The following is a 20,622-nucleotide window of genomic DNA, read 5'->3' on the forward strand; positions in this document are numbered from 1 at the left end:
ATGTATGAAAGCTTGGTTTCGGATGTTGGAGTTCAAAGGTATACACAAAGGAGTAAAGATGTGGGATTTACAGCTCCGTGTGTGGCCTTGTTATTCTGTGGGTACCAGGCTGGGTAAGACGCTACAGAAGTGCTTGTGAAACTTCTGTGAGCTACTCAATGATTTGTAAACATGTGACATTATACACCGTATGTAATGCGCCAGTGGCTAATTTGACATGTTTCTTGAAGGGACTCCCCATCCCCTTAATTTGCCAAGTGTTTCAGTTGCTTTCGAACAGAAGTTACTTGATGTTGAGTGATCAAGGCTGTTAGAGGATGAGATCAGTTGTTTATTATGTGATTTCTGTTTCTCAAATAGTGACCTGCTGTGGTCACGTACTGTTTTTCCCCCATACGAGTTTAGTGTAGTAAGTTTGCGGCCTTCCATTTTGATCTTTAATGTTAGCTTCGACACGCTGCGCTGACTAAAAGCATTATTGTTTCAAAAACATGTGGTGCTTACTTCTGCCTGTGAAACATTTGAATTGCAAGTGGCAAAGCCAACCTCCAAGATGGTCGTTTTTAAATTCCAACTTTCCAGGACACTTCCTTGAACTTGTGAGTTGCATTTTTAATGCTTCCAACACTGCTGGTGTTGTATACTTTTTAAAAACAATTGGGTCTGATGTTCTCAGCACTTTCCAGAATGTCTTTGGATTCATTCCATCATTTATGCACTCCCTGTTCTCAAAGCCAAGTGGTGATGGAACTATTGCACGTCCGGCTGTGTCATGAACATCTGATACAGCACCTTGGCATACTTTTGCTGGAGGAACTAAAGAACAACTGGTCTTTGTCTTTCCAACCAGTATGGTTATACAGTGTGCAGCCTGTGTTCTGCTGTCTAAGGGCGCCCTTTCGAATGTGCATAGGATGTGTGTCTTGCACAGCGCACTATCAACGGACATGTATTTTGTAAAGTTCCCGCTTAGGGCTCATTTTAGGAGTTGTCTTACGAGACTACGATTGCTTGAAGATACCTTTACGGGCCATCCTATATGGATATGGTTGATACCGCTCCAAGGGTATGGCTCAACAACTGCAGGCATTGCACAGGATGCTGATTCCTCTGCAGAGACTGGGGCTCTGGATCATGTCTGTTACTTTGATTTATTCACCAAGGCTTTGGGGGTTAAGTTGTCTGCAGATGCAGGATCCCTCTTGGATTCCATCTCCACTGATGTTTTGGATGAACTCATGGCTGCCTAAGACTTTTAAAATTCAGCCTTTGTTTTTAAGCAAATTGTTTGTTTTAAGTGGCTCATTTTTAATAGTTTGCTCTGCTTGTCGGTGTGAACATTTTAATGCCTTTAAGTATTTTAGGTGGCCTTTCCTTTAGAAACTGTATTTCTCCGTAGCAAGGGCAGGCTGTCATTTGGGCCTCTTGGACTAGAGCTGGTCACCCCTGTCTTTTGTGTCATTATACATTTTCATATTTTATTTGTTGTATCTAAGCTGCTTTTATTAGTGACATTTACACACATTTTGTGCATGATAGTCTTCTAGGAATCTGTGATACAAGTTGCTTGTATAGTTAGCCTTTGCACAACATGTAATCTGTACTTTTGGTTCAAGGCTCGGAACACTATACACAATATCCTAGTTTTTATGTTGCTTGTTCAGGAGACAGCTTCTAACATCTAGACAGCATTGCATTAGAACTATTCTTCCAACAAGGTACGACTTTCTTATATAAAGAGTGCACTGACCAGGAACGGGCAGAAGGCATTCCAGCCATAACTATCCTGGGATGAATGCTGTGTGACATGATGCTTGCGGGCGCTATTCTACCAGACTCCTGGGAGGATTGCCATCCAAACCACAAGCCGACTCCTGACACTGCCTTCAGGTATGGGGTTGGGGCTCATCCCTTAAATCGGGCAAAGCAGAAGGGTACACCCACTATGCTTTCAGCGTAGTTTTAGAGTTAGGTAGGAACCCCCAGCACCTTTTGAATGTCTAGAACCATCTTCACCATGGTGGGATCGTTTATCCTCTTTACCATGTTTTAATGCTCATTACTTTGCTTTGTTTCATCTGCTAATTATTACAGCTTACTCTCTTAATACCAGATTGTGATTGCTTCATTAAATGTATTGAAAACTTTCTCGCCTTGGCATGCATGAGTAATACCACCAAAGGGTATTGTCAGTTTCCACAACTTCCCTGGGGAGTCAGAGTGCCATGTTCAGGATGACATAATCACCTTGCACCCCGATAGGTTTGGGGGGTTTGGGTGAGGCCCGATGAGCTAGCCATGAATTGGGCCAACAGTTACTGATGGTGTGAATGGACCCAGTCTCCCACATTCTGAAGTTCCACCGTCCTTAGTATGCAGTCCTATTATCTGAGTAGAAACCGTATAACAACTTATCTTCATTTTTCTGGTTCCTCTTTTAGTGAGTGGTAGCTCTCACCACAGTCCTATAAGCAAAGCCGCTGTTCACTCCTTGCCTCCACTGCCCTCTCTGCAGTGGCCCTTGCCATCTTTCTGGGCACATTAAACTCCACCTCTGCTCTTCATGGAACTGATACACTGCTCTTCTCTGCGTAGGGTTGCCACCTGTCTCAGAAAAAATATCCGACATTTGTTTACGTTTTGCCAAGTGCTGGTAGGTGCTTTCTGTTTAGCACCCTCTTACATAGAGAAGGGATGCCTGCCCATAGTTTTTGCCACTATGTTTGTGAGACTTGTGTGCCTGGGGCACTTTGCCAGTGCTTCATGCAATGCAATTCTGATGTGGCACCCTTATGCATTAGGATAATGTTTATGTTGGAAATGAGGCCTTTAGGTCCCTCATATCCGGTAAACAGGTTGTAGACACCTAACTGCGGCAAGTTTTTATCGGGGTGTAGGGCTCAATGTCTAACCTGAAAATAGCAATCTACTTCTTGCAGCTGGAATTCATGTTTACATCAATGAAAGGGCTTAATTTCAACCCCTTGAAACACGTCACACTGCATCCTACCCTCACCTCAGAACAGTGAGTGTTGTGAATAGGTGTGTGTGTGTGCAGATGTTTGAATGGGTGTGTGTGTGCAGATGTGGGAATGGCTGTGTGTGTGCAGATGTGGGAATGGCTGTGTGTGTGCAGATGTGGGAATGGCTGTGTATGTGTGCATGTGTGTGAATGCCTGAGCGTGAGTCTGGAGTAACCATGTGCTTTATAAATCATTGTATTATTGTTGTTGTTATTATTGAATGAGTGTGCATGTGTGGCTTGCCTCCCTCCCTGCTATAATGACTGTCTGCCACTGTGACAGAATGATATGTAATCCTAGTGAGGGGCACAGTTACTTTGTTTTCACTAGAGCCCATGGAAATCGAGCTATACCACTGGTCGATACCACCAACAGGTTCAACAACCCTATTCTATGCATACATCACTGCACCCGTAGCACTCAATTTCACTACGAGTTACTTTCTTATCCAAATTCTCCAGCGGAAACTTTTCTTCGTGCACTAGTTCTTAAATGGGAATTAAGACACTACTTATAAAGATCTAAGAAACCTGGACTTTTAAATTCAGTTATTACTTACAATTGATCTACTCTTAAATTTGCACTGGATTGTTTCCTATAAAATCCTGTGCTACCAAAAATAAAATAAGCCACTTCAAAGTAGACCTAAAACCTAGTCAAATAGAGAAAAGGCAGCTACACCAGCTTAATTTACAACTGTCCCGATTGTAATCCGTTTTAAAGGGGCAGACTAGTGATCAGTGCACGCTTTTGCAAGACATCTTGTAGACTGTGGCTCAGAAAGGTACATACATGTAGCCAGACATCCCTGTGTAATATGTTGCCATAAAAACATCCCATGCCACCTGTGTCTTTTCCATATATGTTCATTTCTTAATCTGATTCCCACTTACTGAGGAGTGAGGTCCCTGTTCTATTCATGAATATCAGCAAAGATCTTATGACCCAACCTTACCGGAGGCACTATTAAGAAACCAGGAAGTATTATATGGTTTCCACAAGGATGCACAGAGGCTCGTGATCACAGTGCTAAGATCTAGAATCCATATGGGAACATCAAAAGCACAAGTGAAGGGATCTACTGTCACCAATCATGCATTGGGTCTAGTAGTGGAGGTTGTGCAGCCCGCAGGAGTGGAAATTATATGATAGCTGAAGGTAGTTGGCATGAATCAGTAATCCAATTGAGCAAGAAGAATTCTGAAGAGCATGGCGGGTTCAGGAAAACATTCAATAGGGTGTCACCCAGTTCTTGTCCAGTGCCTAACAGGCCACACAGGGAATGCACCATAAGAAGTAACCCCTTATCTAGATATACTCGGTCGTAAATGCACATCCGTACATGCTTCACAGCCAAAGATACAAACACTAATACTAATATTAATATATACTAATAATAATGGAGACTCAGAGCTCCTTAGAAAATTGCAGTGCATTTAAAATAAGAAGAACACCATTCCTCACCTCCTACATCACCATTAATATAAGGTGCATCGATGATGGGACGATACATCGAGGACCTTGGTTCACAAGGTCATTGATCACCTCTCGAAACATTTCTACATATAAACGGATTGCAACTCAGGATGGTAGGTCTAGCCCTGAAGTCTGTAAAAACTGACCTGGAAAACAAGACTGCTGACAGACAATATGACAACCATTACAACATCCTGAAACATGACAAGACATGCTTTCCCTAACCCCAAAAGTCTAGAGAAGTCTAAAACATTTGGTACTGGGCCCTGAAGACAATTACCTAACTGCATAATAGTTGCTAGGAGAAAAAAAGGGCATGGCAAATAGTGTTCTGGCAAATAGTGTCCTTTGGAATAGACAACAGAAAATTCTATATAATTTCAAAGCACGAGGGCAACCAGACTTAGATTTGTTTAGTACAAGAGAGAACAACATATATTTTGACTGTGGGTACAGACACCCTAAAAACTGTTTCAGAAAAGAGTTGGTTTCCTAAGATTCTCCACCAGTTACAATGAACACATGAGCAGGAAAATAGAGACTTCCTTCTTGACAATGATAATAATAGTCTCAACAGAGTCAACATGTTTGTTAGTCTAACTTGCTCCACGGTCCCGACAGAAGCACTTCTGAAGATCCAGGTTCACCTAAGACTTCTAATGAGAGAGCAGGGAACAGTCATTTGTAGGAAACTAGGAATGTATTAGCATGGCTTCTGAAGCCACGAGATAGCTGAATCAATTACTCGCAACATTTATGGAGATATTCTGGAAGACCAGAAGACCAAATGCAAGAAAGTGCTATTTTAATAAGTGCACAAGGTTTGCAAGATGATTTTTGAAGAGCATTTTTACCAGGAATCCACAATATTGTAAAATAACTTACAGTTTACCAACAAGCATTTGCAATGCAATGGGTCTCGCATTTGCTTGAATTAGAGCTATTAGAGTACTAAATTCCTAACCGGACTTTTCTTGCCACATAAACTGAAAATGAAAAGTAAAAAAGTTTCACATAAGCAAGCCGATGGCCGCCATGAGCGTGAAGGAGACACGCAAAAGGAAACAGAAGTTCACTCGTAGTCAAATGTATCTGCAAAAGTGCAATTATCCATGTAACCGACTAAAGTGCAATTATCCATGTAACAGGGTCGATGTCATGCAAAGTGCTTGACTACTGCCCAGCGGGATCGCGCTGCGTAGGAAATAAAAAATAAAAAATAAAAAGTAGTCCAGAAGTCATGCAGAAAACACGGAGGCCCATATTTATACTTTTTTAGCGCCGCTTTGGCGTCATTTTTGGACGCAAAAGCGGCGCAAACTTACAAAATACAATTGTATTTTGTAAGTGTGCGCCGCTTTTGCGTCAAAAAGTGGCGCAAATGCGGCGCTAAGAAAGTATAAATATGGGCCGGAGTCTCGTATGTTTTCAGTAGTTTATCGGTCCTCTCGTGGAGGGCTAAACATTGGAAAAGGCATGAGGTATACACGCCTTTCACTAATGAAATCAAGCGAATTTTAAAAGGCAAGCCCACGAGCCAACAAAACTGATTGACGAGATATGGGTGTGGTTAAAAGCCAACAGAGATTACAACAGGGGCCAGAGCGCTTGCGTGCTCGACCCTAAAAAAGGGGTCACTGATGCCTCAGTCATAGGTTTGCCAACTTTAAGAAAGAAAAATACCGGCCATACTACATTTATCCCGATTCTTAATCATTCTTGCAGTGACTCTGAAATATATTTATCTCCCGGGCTCCGGTGCGGTCATAAAATGTTAGGTAAACGACATTATTTCCCCCATGATCTGTTTTTTCCTCTCGCCTTCCAGCCTATCGTCTATCAATTTTCCTTCTTTGCTGTCTCGCTTCCGTCCTCTCCCTTTAAACTTGTTTTTCACATATTTTATGCTCTTGTATTTCCTCGCTCGATCCCTCTGCACCTAGCATTTGCAACCTTACCTTGTCTGTTTCCTTTTTCTTTCACAAACCCCTCCTCGCTTACTTGTGCTTTGTGATGGTGGCTGCCGCTGGGCATTTCACATTCCAAAACAAACTGCCTATTCTGTGGCTCCCTGCTGTCAACTACTTAGAGTGGGCCCTTGAAAGCAACATTGTTTATGTAGTCAGTACCAAGCGCGAAGGTTGAATGAAAACAAGCCGGGCTGACGGAATAACTTTATACACTTTGGTCTGCATCATCCCCAAATGTTTTTAACATGCAGCTTCCAACTCTGAGCTAAAATAGGAAGAAAAATGGTAACGGATATTCCGTACACGGTAAACTATAGAAATACCGGCTCTTTGTCAGCATTGAAACTTTCGAGTTCTAGATTGTGTTTGAGACTGCCACCGCTAGAGGGGAGTATTGGTTTACTTATCTCCACCTTACCCTTTCCAATGTCTCCCAGCAACAAACACACACAAACAGGGCAAACCCACGCTTACCTCAGAGCTGCAGAAAACTACGGAGGTCCTGGCAAGTGGCAACAGGTACAGATGTGCATGGTGGACGTTGGTACCACTGTCTTGTGTGAGGCCACTGGCATTTTGAGTTGCACGGACGAGAGGTAGGTCAAACCTGAGCCAAGATTGGAAACTAGGTAAAAAGAGCAGCCAAGATCCCAGTACCGCATAGAACATGCCAACATTTTAGACGAGGAGAGTGGGAGAGTTAAAAAAACAACAGTCAGGAGAATGTACTTCCTTCATTGACCTATTTTAAAGAAGAGGTAACTTCAGGGGGCAGACAGTCAAAATAAAGCCATTTTGGTTTAAAAAATCGGGAGTATCCCGTCTGAATCGGATCTATCGGCATGTCCGGTACGAGGAGGACGGGGACAATGAGACCTCGGGAAGCAACAATGGAAGAATTAACTGCCCAACCAGGGTTTGCGAGGGGGGGCAGCAACAGGTTGGCATTATTCAAGTGAGTGGTGTGGGCAGGGGGCTTGAGTGGTGAACCTCATGGTAAATTAAGTCATTCAGAGGAATCTTTTTTTCCAAATTACCCCTGGGGCTTCTTTAATAATTGTAAATGGCAGTACGTAGATCCAGAGGGGTACTTGGGGCATGACACCCCCTAATAAACGAATTCTGGTGTGGGTAGCCGGGTTTGGATCCTCTAGTCGGGCTAGTAATATTTTTTAGTCAGGTTTCCATCTCTGTGTTCCCTGTATACTTGTATCAGGCGCTGAAAATACACGTGGACTGATTCCTTGGGTTCTGAATATCTTGAACAATTCCATTTCCTTTAGGAGAACTTTTGTTTTAACGTGGGATATAAGTGTATCGTATCTGGTCTTCCATATTGAGTATGGGTCATTTTTGTTTGCTACTTTCTGGGTTCCTGTGTTGGCCAGTATGCCGCCCTCTTACAGTCTGCCCACAGGTCCTTCTGGACTGGCACTTCGAACAACATATCCAAGCCATCCCACGGCATCTTGGAGAAAGGTACACTATATGAGTGTACCACTTCAGGGTTCTCCGTTAATTTGGCGAGTGAATTTGTGAAATGGAACCTATCGGCTCGAGAACTTGGAACATGTACATAAGACCCTCCCTGAACTCCCCTTGGTGTGCGCCTTTACTGGTACTCCTGAGTCCTCTCCCTTCGCTTCCCCTGTAATCTCCTTCCTCCATCTCACCTTGAAAGTCTCCTTCATTGACCATTGTTCCCCGAACCTCTCCAGATCATCCCATTCACTGATGCGTTCAATCAGTTTCTTCACACGCGTTTTGCAAGCCCTTTGTCCTCAAAGCCCTCAAGTCCCTGTCACTCTCACTATTCAAGCGTTCCTCCTCAACGTCTTTCCCTGGGTCGGATCATACCCACACTCATCCACTAGTTAGTCTCCATCGTTGCATGCACCTCCTGTGCCACTCTTGCAACTTCTCTGCCCAATTAAATCAATTCTTCCTCAGTGTAGTGTCCTAGGAAATCTAACCCCGCATTTCCCTTGACAATCTCTTCAAATTCAGTTTTTCAGTTGGGCACTGTTTATTTTCCGTGGCTCTTATCCGCCAGATACTGGGGTTGCACTGGGAACTGTGGCCTTAATGGGGGGAGGAGTGGGTGATTTGAGGGAATGGGGGGCGAGGGAGTGTGCTTGGTTCCTCCATCAGATCTCGGGGAGTGAAGACATTTTTGGACCCTGTACTTACCTGACTGGAGCAAGCTGAGCGTGAGGGGCACTCATTGCTACAGGGGCTGGCAGGAGACTCATGCTAGGCTGGGTCATGGCTGAAGGAGCACTTGGGGCCAATAGGGTCTGTGTGCTTCCTGCCTCGGTACAGCGTGGGGGTGCACTCACTTCTATGGTGCATTACATCCATTCTATGCTGGATTTTGGGGTATATTTCTTGCTCCTTGTGCTGCATTATACAGGGTAGTCTGGACTTCAGTATTTCATCTAAGAGAGCATGCTCTTCTTTACTCTTGGGGTTTAACCCTCCTTTAGGCTTCTTAGGGGGGCAGGATTCTCCTTATGCAGGCCCTCGCTGTCTGCCAGAGGGTGAGCGCCTACTTCCTCAATCATGTCCTCCTGCCACCTTCTCTGCCTATCATCATCCCGACTGTTCAGCCAGGAACAAAACTTCCATTGTGTCTTTAGCACAAACCTCTTTCTGTGTTTCTCATTCGCCATCTGTTCCCACACAGTGCCACACAGCGGAAATTAACTCTCCACCTTTCTATGTATATTAATATCATTGTTTAGGCCATTCACATGTGTGCCACCCTTTCTTTTTCACCACTTCTCTTGCTGGTGTGCCTTCTGTTGGAAATTTCTCATTCTTTTCTAGCTCTGATTGCTTTTTTCAAGGACTGAATCCCCACGAATTATGCCTTTCAACGTCAACTGCTACTCCCCTCGCCTTTCACTCGCTTCTCTTTCATTCATGGGGTCACCCATTCATTTTCCAATCACATCGCGACTAAATCAGTGGTCGGCCAATCGCAGCTCGGCTCTTCAGCGTTTGCCAGCCTAGCCCTGCACAGTGCCTGTGATGTAAACCGCTTGTGTGCTATCAATCTCTCCTGAACACCAATTTGTCTCACAATTTCAACTTGTGTGCTTCTTTATGGGAAAACAAGTCTCTGCAAGAACTACTTTATCGAGAACCCCACTCATGCATTAGCAGACTTTCGACCTGTGGAAGTTTGCCCTTATCAATGTGTCTATTCACATGCATCTAGGAATGAACAACGATCAGTCTTAACTAATACAACCACACAAAGCAAAGTTATGTCCCTATCTAGGTCTGACTGATAGCTTTTCCAAGTATACCTTACCTTAGAAAACAATATAACAGCCTGATAATTTCTGAGTTACACCTAAGGTACTTTTTACCAATGCAAGCCACGACAAGTAATTTATACAGCACAATCGTCAAAAATCCACAAAAAACATTAAAGAACCGATGGCCACCGACCCCATGAATCTGAGATTCAAATCCACATAATAGTTAAATTCAAAACCCATCCATTAAATTTCACCATTTCGCCTTGCTCTACAACTCGCCTGTACCTCTTCTCGTCTGCACTCATTTATACACACAATGGTACCTATTGGTACTCATGTTGTTTTCAAAGTACTGCGTCAGCCACCTCGTCTCTTCACAGCCATCTCTGGTCAGCATCGGGGAGCGGGCTGGGTCAGTTTGGATCTCGGGGAGCAACCACCTATACAATGAAGGTATAGTTCTTGGTTCTAAGGCCAATATACCTATAAGGGTCTAGACAGTACTTGACGGATCCATTCAGAACCATCAGCTCTGCTACTAGATCAGTCAGATTGCTCATAACCAATGGAAATTAATCAAAGAGTAACATTTGCATCAAAATACATTCAAGAATATTCTCACCATTCTAATACATTGAGTCCTAGCTTTCACAATAAGCGTTCTCAGCACATAAAATGTTACATAGAATGTTATTCAGTTTGGAACTGTTTTTCTGTCCTTGCGGAAGTACATCGTGATCAGTCCGCTACGAGGAATCATTTTCTCCACTAGTGAAATCAACAACTCTATATTGGAGCACAAAATAAATAGCAATTCAAATCATGTGCTAGATGCGATGTCAAAACAAGATGGACGGGGAGGCTAATTTGTTCTAAATTAATAGAAAACATAAATTATTGTTTAAAAAAATCTTTTATTGCTTTTTTGATCCAAAACATGAATTCTTTCACTTTAAACGTTGAAAGTTTGAAATTTTATGCAACCTACGTTAACAAATAGCATCCATCATCGTACAGTCACATGCATCCATGAAGGTTTGCAGAGCTTTTTGTGCCCAACCCTCCTCTTCACTCTCACATAGAACAGGACAGGAATACACAAACCCTCTTATGTGGTGAAATGGAGCCTTTTAATGTTAACACTATTTTCATCCATTCTGCTCTAAAAAATCAGTGAAGTTTATTTTTCTTCTGCTTCAGGGCTCACAGAAACTCAAAACGTATGTGGGGCTGATTTATCAAGGGCTTGCATTGCCTTGGCATCATACAAGGTGACGCAAGGCAAAGCAAGCCCTTAAGTTAGATTTATAATGCCATGTAGTGCCACCTTGAGTGGTTCTGCGTGATGTAGTAAATCTGAAGTAACGCAAGGTAGTGCAAGTCACTGCCCTGTGTTACTCTGTGTTGGGAGGCGTTGCATGGGTGGACCGTGGGTGTTCCCCATGCATTCACCAATAGTTTGTGGCTTATTTCCAGATTTACTAAGACTTGTAAACCTGGAACTGCATAAAAATGCTACACCTTCTCAGGTGAGGCATAACAATGAGAAATATGTTTATTTCTCCTCGTTGTTTCCTCTTTCTACGTGTGCTGAGTTCTGCAGCACATATAGAAAGAGGAGAATGCCTCTGGGGATTGTTTTTGTGCAGGAAGGTGTCCCTTACTGCACAGAAACCATCCTGTTTATAATGCAGCCACCCTTGCACCATTGCACAAGGGTGGCTGTATTGGCGCAAGTGCACCAGTGCAGAGAGAGAGCAGGAATGTGTTATATGTTAGTTATAATGGCGCATTCCTGCTCTCTCCATTTGACGCAGCACAGTAAGTTGAGTTGCTGCATTGCTTAGTGCTAGACGTTGATAAGTCTGGCCCTTGATGTGACGGGAAGGAGGAGAGTAGTTTTAATTAACAGTGATCTACTGGCAGCGCTTCTTTTTTGCTGAGATAGAGAGAGTGTAAGACAAAAGTGTGCATCCTTTCCTGTATTTATGTGTCATGGGGAAAGGTAGGTTATGCAGTTAAATTTCAAAATTTATAGATAGATAGATAGATAGATAGATAGATAGATAGATAGATAGATAGATAGATAGATAGATAGATTTTTCTGAATTTTGTATTCCCGAACTATCTTATAGATCCAAAATTTACCAATTAATGATCCTGAATTTCAATGTCAGGTTAAATTCCCAGCATATCTTCATTTACTAATAAGTAATTCTACAAAATCAACGGAACAATCAGAGCTCACTAACCTTTGTTCTGTAATCCACGAAAAGATAACTCTTATCTAAAATGTTGCCATACTTTCTAAAACTCTGACTTTGGTATTTCCTTTACTTATTTAGCAAACATTTTTACATATAATTCAATCCCAATGGTCAAAAATCCAATCACAATTTTAATGATTCCCATTCAAACATATTCAAATTAATAGGAAAAAAAGGATATTCAAAGTTAAAAGCATACTTTGCCACATTTCTTTTCACCCGTACAACACAAACAGCCTAACTATAGTTAAGGTATAGTGTATCAAAATCTTCACTGTCTTAATCTCTCACCTTTTGATCTTCCCGATCTCCACTACATGTTCATTGTCCCGCCGGCAGCTCATGAATGAGGGTTTCACCTTCATCACACTAGTTATATACTTACCTATTAGTTAAGAATGAGCCAACACAACACTGTTTTATAATTGGCTAGAACTACACCAATAGGAACCTGAGCGAGCCAATGAAAAACACTGACTCCTTATTTGAATAGAAGTACACCAATAGGGACCAGAGCTTCTTAAACTTACCAGGTAGCTCAAAATTGACCAATAAATATACAATTTCCTAATCCAGCTTCGAGTACACCAATAAGAACCTGAGTGAGTTTATTTTATCCAATCCACTTTACAAGCTTCCACCCAATACGATTCCTTTATTTCATCTACTTCAATTCCTCTACTTTAAAAAAAAAAATTCTTGCAGATCCTTTTGTGATATTATTTAAATAATACTCACCAACAAAGAGTTGTCACTTGCATACTAAATAAAAAAATAATAATAGCAAACATCACTATGAGTTATCTGGATTATTGGGGAATCAAACTCATTGTTCATTCAATTCGCAGTACTTTCCTATGTATTAACCATTTCACTATTTGTTCAAATGCAATTCTGCTAATAAAATGATTCCTCTACTTTACCTATTTCAATTCCTCTACTGTTTTAAAAAAATGTTTTTACAGATCCATTTGTGATATTCAGTCATTATTTTTTTATTCGGTTTACACATAGAAAACCATAATCGTACACAATAAAAACAACACATTTGATATATTAACAATACATTTAAAACAGAGTACACAATAAAAACAGCACCATTGATGTATTAGCAAAAAAAGCATAGTCACAGGTCTTGGTACCAACTCCCAATGGCTAAACACAAAGTTTGAAAGTAGCAGCACAGGCTGTTTAAACCTAAACAAACATCTAGCTAATGATCTGCCATGTTAATCGTATGATGACCTGGCACTACCCTCACATATAGCTAAGTCCAGGACATGTCAGTGGTACAGTGAGAAGAAATGAATTTTTAAAACTAATACAAATAAATGTCCACAGCTAGTCCATGACTCTTAAGCATGAAGTAGAATATATCTACAAGAACATGATAGACACAGACAACTGGATATAGTCATAGCGTACAAACCAGGAAAAAACGTCTTAATGCTCACAGCATGGGTGCATAATTTAAAATTGATAAACATATCAGATGATTAGGAACGGATTGTAGGAACAAGAAGGCCTGCCTAAGATTTAAAATATGGGCCCTTACAAATCTCACCCCAATAGAGCAGTAAAAAGTGCATAAGGAAACAAAGTGAATATTGCGTTGCACAGAACGACCATCAGAAGGACAGATCCTCCTTTCTCTAGTTCATTGACTGCTCAGTGGGTAAGCTTGCATCAAATGAACTAAATTGAGACAAAACCTGGTTAGAATGTACTTATGGTGGTAGATAAAATATCGCTCAAATACTGCTGCGTGCCGCACTCTGGGGGAATGAGTAAGTGTGAGACCACAAGCTCTTCAAGAAGTCATGTCGATCCCTTGAGGCCCTCACCACCCCACGTAATCTGGCCTTTAGTTATGCAGTCAAAGGTGAAACAACCCTAGGTAGGAATAAACAGAATATTCATAGATGAATACACCTCCCTGATATAACACAGCTATCGTATCTCAAACGAGTGTACATGGTAGAAGCAATTGGCTACAATGTCCCTATTCAGTGCTGCTTGAGGCTTTGTCCAGATCAAGTGCCGCAGCAGGCGCTACCTTTATGATATACTGAATAAAACGCAGGCATAGTTTGCTGTAATAAATGGAGGCAGAAGTTGATTGAGGGACCAAAAGCATACCTTCAAAATACCATTCTCTGTAGTTTGCACTTTATCCACCTTTGAATACCTCCAAATACTTTCCCCATAGGTAGCAGCGGGCACAGTTTTTGCACTATATAGATGCACATGGGGTATGTGTCAAGCCTGGCGGCAAACCTAGAGACCCCCCAGAATTTGCAAGCAAGTGCTGCAATTTAATATTAATCTGGCGAGTCCAGCTAATTTTATCATCAAACAAAACACCACAGTACACAATAAATTACATGGATTATTGGGGAATCGAGCTCCCTGTTCATTCAGTTCAAAGTACTTACTTGTGTATTAACCATTTCCATTTCACTATTTGTGCGAATACATTTCTGCTAACAAAAAATATCTATATGTGTTTTATTGTTATATCACTACCCACTACAAATTACAACTATATACATATAATGCATGAGTCCAAAAAGAACAATATTAGGCTCAACAACAGCCACTTAAAATGTTCACACTTTAAAAACTCCTATACTAGAAGACCAACACGATCTCACTTTGAAAGAATACTTCCATAATATGACTCACTATTTATTGGAAAATATATATATATTTTAAATAAATAGTTGCCGTAAAAACGTCATGCCAATTATTCCGTATTAGGAGCTGCCAGAATACATTTTCAATATTCAGGCCATATTCAGTTGTGTCTAATTTATCAATCCACCAGATTTCCCTGGTGGGAATGGTTTTTGGTTTATCCTCTCCTCTTCTGTTGCCTTGTCAGTGCTCAATACCCCAAAGCTTGATATCTTTTAGATAAGCTATATCATATTTTGCATTGAACCGCTCTGCAACGGATGGGTTTCTGTCATTTTCTTTTGATCTTAAATGTTCTTGAATTCTGGTTTTCAACATTCTAACTCTGGAGCCAATGTAAAACCTGTTACAAATGCATTGAAATAAACACAAAAATTTGTTTTGCAATTTATAAACGTAAGACCATCTCTCGGAATCTTGCTTTATAACAAGTAATCAATAGATAGTCACCAATATATTTATTGATGTCCTTATCATTTTTTCAAAATATTCCAATGTCTTTTAAAATGTCTTACTAGCTCCCTATGTTCGCTATTCAAAGTAGTTATGAGCCTTATCTGTTCAACTGATATCCATATCTTTCTGCTGCTTTTGTCTTTCAGCAGGGTTTTTCTTTCAACTTTTTCCACTTTCTGTTTGGCTTCTCTCAAGAGTCTCCTGGGATTACCTCTCTGACCATAACAACTCATCGCTTGACTCTCTTCTTCATTATATATTTTGACACCACTACAATTATGTTTCAGTCATAATAATTCCCCATATGCAATATTACATTTTTACTGTATGGATGACCTGAATTAACATGAAGAATGCTGCTGCTCGATGTTGGTTTCCTATAAGATTTGCACATCCTTTTATTTTCCTCAATATTTATTTCAAACCCAAACACTGTATACAAGTACAGTTGCATTTATAACATTTACTGTTACAGTGGTTCATGATAGTTAGAAATTTGTGGCTAAAATATCTGCAAAAATTGTCCAATATTGTATGTTATGCAGCCAACACAAATCTTATGCTGGCTTTCCAAAATGTTAATGATACAATGGTCGTAACTTTCAGGGATGTCTCTCAGCAGTTGCTAGCTGGATGGATAGCAGTTGTTTAAGCTGAACTCTGACAATGGGAAATATCAATCTTTGGTGTATTATGTAAGTTAAGTACAAGGAGACTATTACCTACATCAGTTGCTAAAAATCTAGTGGTTCAATTGGACACAGCTTTATCAGTTAAACTACAGGTGCATGCCGCTGCTGCCACTTGTTTGTCTCTTCTTTAAGAAATACATTAAAATATCTCCTAGTGGCTACCCAGAAAGACATTGTACATGCATTATTTACATCAAGAATGGACCATGCCAATGTACTATACCTAGGATCCCCTAGGAGCAGGTAAATAGGCTTCAGCCAGTTCAGAATGCAGCTGCCCGCTTTGGATTAAACATCCCTAAAAGCCAATCCATTAGTCAAGGTCTGAAACAACTGCATTGGTTACCCGTAAAGTTGAGAATCAAATGTAAAGCATTTATTATCACTCGTAGGGCATTTCATAATAAAGGGCCTCAGTACCTTCAAGAAAAAGTTTTAAAAAAAATACTTCTCAGCAAGAGGATTGCGCTTCCTATCTAATCAAAATTTGTTCTGCATGCCTAGGGTGCACAAAGCAGGAGCTAGGGGCAGAGCCTTCTCTTGGCATCTAGCCTCTAGAACTCTTTACCAGAGCATCTCCGGTTAACCTCCATTGAATTTATTTTTTATTGTTTTATGAGAATTCATTTGCCCTTCTTTTGTTGTCAGCACAGTGCCAGGATGCTTTCTGGTAGCAGCCATTGTGCTTTATAAATCACTTTACTTTTATTCATTCATTTTTCTGGATGCTAATACGCTTCCTTTAACTGATATAGTTCTAAAGCAGTACAGTTGGTGTATACTATAACGTTCATATATTTGTTCAGCTGGTTCTTCACTAATCTATCCAAATTGTCCTGCTTCATTTGCTTTTCCAAAGGAGGAGAAATAGTTTGCAATATCAAAATCTGCATGGTATATGTTGTTTTTCTGAAGGTAATGTAGTGCTTTCTGACCTTTTTCAATGCTAATTAATTCTTGTCATTTTTTATTTCATATGTACTTCACTGACTAAAACTAATAAAGGTTCCTTTATTTTGCATTCATTTCAATGAGTGGTTATTTTCTTGTTGAAATCTAATGGGAGAAAAATAGCTTATCCTTTCTATGTGCATACTAATTAATGTGGCTGAAATTTTCCAGGTTTTGGTTGCATTCTAACTATAGTTTGAAAAGGATGTTTCATATACATTCATTTGCTGTTGTTATTTAGGGATTGGATATATTTCCAAATGGCTGTATACTTCACGTGAAGGCATGAAGTTATGATCTAGTTTATTAAGTCAGTAAGTGCAGATTACATGGTATTCGCTGAGATTTTATCTTTCTTCTACAAATAAAGAGTTAGATATCTCTACTCCAATTTATCCTTATATTAATTTCAATGATTTTTTTTAACTTTCTTCTTATAAAGTGTTATTCGGCAAAAAATGCAAATCTGACGAGGGATTTCAGAAATTGTTTCTTAAAATTCAATAATAATAATTTTTTAATTGGCTAAATCCATTAATGGGATTTTGGATTAATTGTGACTAAAGGCAATGTCTAGACAATTATTGTTCTCAGAGAGGGTTTCAAAGTACTTAGAGGAATATAGTCCATTATATTGTTGGCTTGTGCTGGATTATAGTGAAGTCGAGTGTAATTTAGTTCTTCCAATTGCAAGTTTTCTTACAACTGAATAATGTGTGGAGAGCATTTTGATATAATGGAATGTTGTGTAACACATGATTTTTCAAACAACCTAAATAATATCCTTGGAGGTTAGTAATGGTTTGAGTTGGGCAGACGTCTAAGTTTTGGAAAAGTTAAATTTTTTAAGTAGTGGTGACATTTTAGAATTGTATGTAGCTTCAGAATAGATTTATCCTTGATATTACAAATAGAAGTGCATTTCCATTCATATATGGAATTCTGTTTTGTTCCGGTAAATTTTCACAAGAGATTTTTTTTTGGCTTTAGTTTTGTTTTTCCCTAGTACATTTCTATGTCAGTCTCCATAACACCGACTTTCATGTGTGACTGAATGCACACAATTATTCTGTTGATGTTAACTCTCTTCTTGCAAGTATGGTTCAGTGCTTGACGTATGTTCCAAGTTCCCTGAAAAATGTTACATAAGTTTAGTCTTATTAGTTGTTTCTTACATAGTTTATGTATTTTATAGGTTGTTATTAGAATGTCAAGGTTTTTGACTTGATTCATTATGAAACTGAAGTTTTCTTTTGACATGAATTTTTTTTGACAATATGCTGAATATATTGCTTCTGTATGGGTTTCTCTATCTTTTCTTTAAAAGGAAGTGTTTGAGCGAGATTTTACAGGACACATGTTTTATAATGCTTTGCAGTTATACACCTAACGTTGCTTGTAAGAGTGTATATTTCTCTCGAATAGGCAGAATTTTCTTTCTTGTAACAGCTAACTGTCAATGATGATCTCTTTGTGAATTGGTTAACCTTTTTAGTTTTAAGATTAGGGTACGTAGAAACATTTGAAACAAAATATTTTAGTCTTATCAGTACTGTTGCTTTTCTTCAGGCATTCTCCTTCTTTCAGTTCAATTCGTTTTGTTCTCCTCTTTCTGTAGTATAATTGTTTTGTTCCTAAAAATATTTTGTTTAGTTCAATGTCTGCAAATCTGTTTTGGAAAACACATAATGAATTAATGGTTACAGTAGAATTGTGTCCTATTACAAGTGCTAATTTATTTTCATTATTGTCCTGTATTATGTTTTTACAGTACTCCATACAGAAATGTACCTGTTCTATGTAGAAATATATAGTTGGAGATGATAAGGTATAATTTTCAATTTCTTTGTCATGTCTTTGAAGAAGGAATAGAGCTCTATTGCTTTGAAACAGAGAGCAGAGCCTCTATCACTGTTGGTGGTATTTAGTAGTATTGGGCTGTGTTTATAAACCACTTAATGCTATTAACCAATCACATAATGCTTTACTTCTTACATTTATTTTTATCTATTTTTTTTATTTGACCAGAAATGTGTGTTTCAAATGCCTTTCTAATGCTTATTAAACGCCATGGCTGCAGACCAGCTTATTTTTCTACCTCTTTTTTGGTTTTGGTAGTATTGTGCTACATTAGTAGCCCAAATTGTGTTCAAGAAAATAATTGTCCTCCGTTCAAAATACATTTGTTTGAAAGGTATAGTTTCCTAATGTCCAATCATCTATCTCTTCACATATTTGTGTGTCTGCCTCTGTGTTCCTTCTTCTTGTATATAAGTGTATGTGTAAGATGATTAGGATTTAGTTTGTTGGGCACAGTTTCATTTTTGGGACAGGTACCATGCTAAAAAAGGTGTTGAAAATGATTTAGTTTTGAAAGGATTTGAAGTAACACGGGTTGGTGAAAAAGGTTTGGAATGGAATCAGTTACTTCTACTTTCTTATGTTAGTAATTGTGACCATCCCCACTTCATTGTTATCCACTAGCGACAATGATATAGGACACTCTGGAGTGAGAATGGAAATTGAGATGAAGGAGACATTTTCCATCTTAATGTCTGTGATTCTGAACATCAAACACACGAAAGTTGATGGGAGTATTGCTTGCCATAAGCCTTATCACTGGCAATCATTCGTGGCAGCACTCCAACCCATTATTCTTTTTCCAGATCCTTCCTGAACCGGAATACAAGCAGCCAAGACCTTCTGTGTGTGGACAGGCGGACGGAAAGGGAAGTCGTGATCAGTATGGCAATGCTGACACTGGCACCACTGTGCTTGACCATGACTTTCCCCACTGCTGCAGGATCCAGGATGCTGGCGGTGGCAGCAGTCCAACCGCCAGCATCGTAATCTGCTGGTTGGACAACTGAGGATGTGGGGGTTGGACCACCACCATGGGTATGGGGGTACTGTACTCTTAATAAGGCTGCTTGCATCATAAGATAATGTAGAAAAAAGAATAGGTCTGCCAAGTTTTGTGGAGATTCATCAAATGGGGGCAATGTTATTAGCGAGCAAAAACCTGAGGAATTCCAGTCTCTTGGAGTCTTAACTATAATTGCAGAGTGGATACCACCATTCTGTAATAAATACATATATATATATATATATATATATATATATATATATATATATATATGCACATATAGACATATATATTTATTCACACACGCACACATGCACAAACACACTACATGCAGACTGTTGCCTTATGTACTGCGCCTAAAGTTTAAGATGCTGCTACTGATATAAGCATACTTCCCACAGTGGTCCGCAGCGCTTCTGAGTTGAGTTCACACTATTACAAATATCTCATATAATATAACTACAACTTTGTGGTCACACACATGTAAACACATAGACATACAAGTGCATTAGCTTGCAAAGCTATCTCACTGCCATTGCAACGGCAATGATTGTTGGGAAATCTCTGTTTCACATCCTGCAAATCTAAATGACTGAGATTCGCCCCTGATTAATGGTCATATTTATTTTTCAACAGACAGGCTGAAGTCTTTATGGTTGTGGAGGAACAAAGAAAATGGAACCTTGCACTGATCAACAAGTAATGCTATTTTACTCATGCATATTTATGGAAGACTGTAAAGCTTTCTCACTGTGAGAAGGAAGCGATGGAAAGGTCAAGCTGTTGCATGAGTGCTGCTACTTATGGTGTGTTTGGAACCACTTGACAGAGTTCTATCGAAGTTTGTTTCACCTTCAACTGGTAACTCATAGGATGAGGAGATTTCTGAGCTGGCCACCACATCCATCTCTCTTCTGGAAAATTCTATACCTCCTAAGTATGGTCCCCACCATAA

The 20,622-nt window shown here is 39.8% G+C and overlaps 1 protein-coding gene across 3 annotated transcripts in view; it reads left to right on the forward strand.

Annotated features, from left to right (window-relative positions):
* The first annotated feature begins 6,932 nt into the window (after nucleotides 1-6,932).
* The window catches only part of LOC138284468 (uncharacterized), a 146,471-nt gene continuing 132,781 nt past the window's right edge, over nucleotides 6,933-20,622 (forward strand). The window contains exons 1-3 of one of the 3 annotated variants that reach the window (XM_069223253.1): nucleotides 18,575-18,629; nucleotides 19,468-19,699; nucleotides 20,304-20,366. In XM_069223253.1, coding sequence (XP_069079354.1) covers nucleotides 20,343-20,366 — 24 coding nt within the window. In that variant the 5' untranslated portion in view covers nucleotides 18,575-18,629; nucleotides 19,468-19,699; nucleotides 20,304-20,342. Of the gene's footprint in view, nucleotides 6,989-18,568; nucleotides 18,630-19,467; nucleotides 19,700-20,303; nucleotides 20,367-20,622 lie in introns of those variants that run through there. The other 2 variants (XM_069223254.1, XM_069223255.1) reach the window with 2 other exon arrangements.

This window comes from Pleurodeles waltl, chromosome 3_1, assembly GCF_031143425.1.
Source record: "Pleurodeles waltl isolate 20211129_DDA chromosome 3_1, aPleWal1.hap1.20221129, whole genome shotgun sequence".
In the NCBI taxonomy this organism is placed as follows: domain Eukaryota; kingdom Metazoa; phylum Chordata; class Amphibia; order Caudata; family Salamandridae; genus Pleurodeles; species Pleurodeles waltl.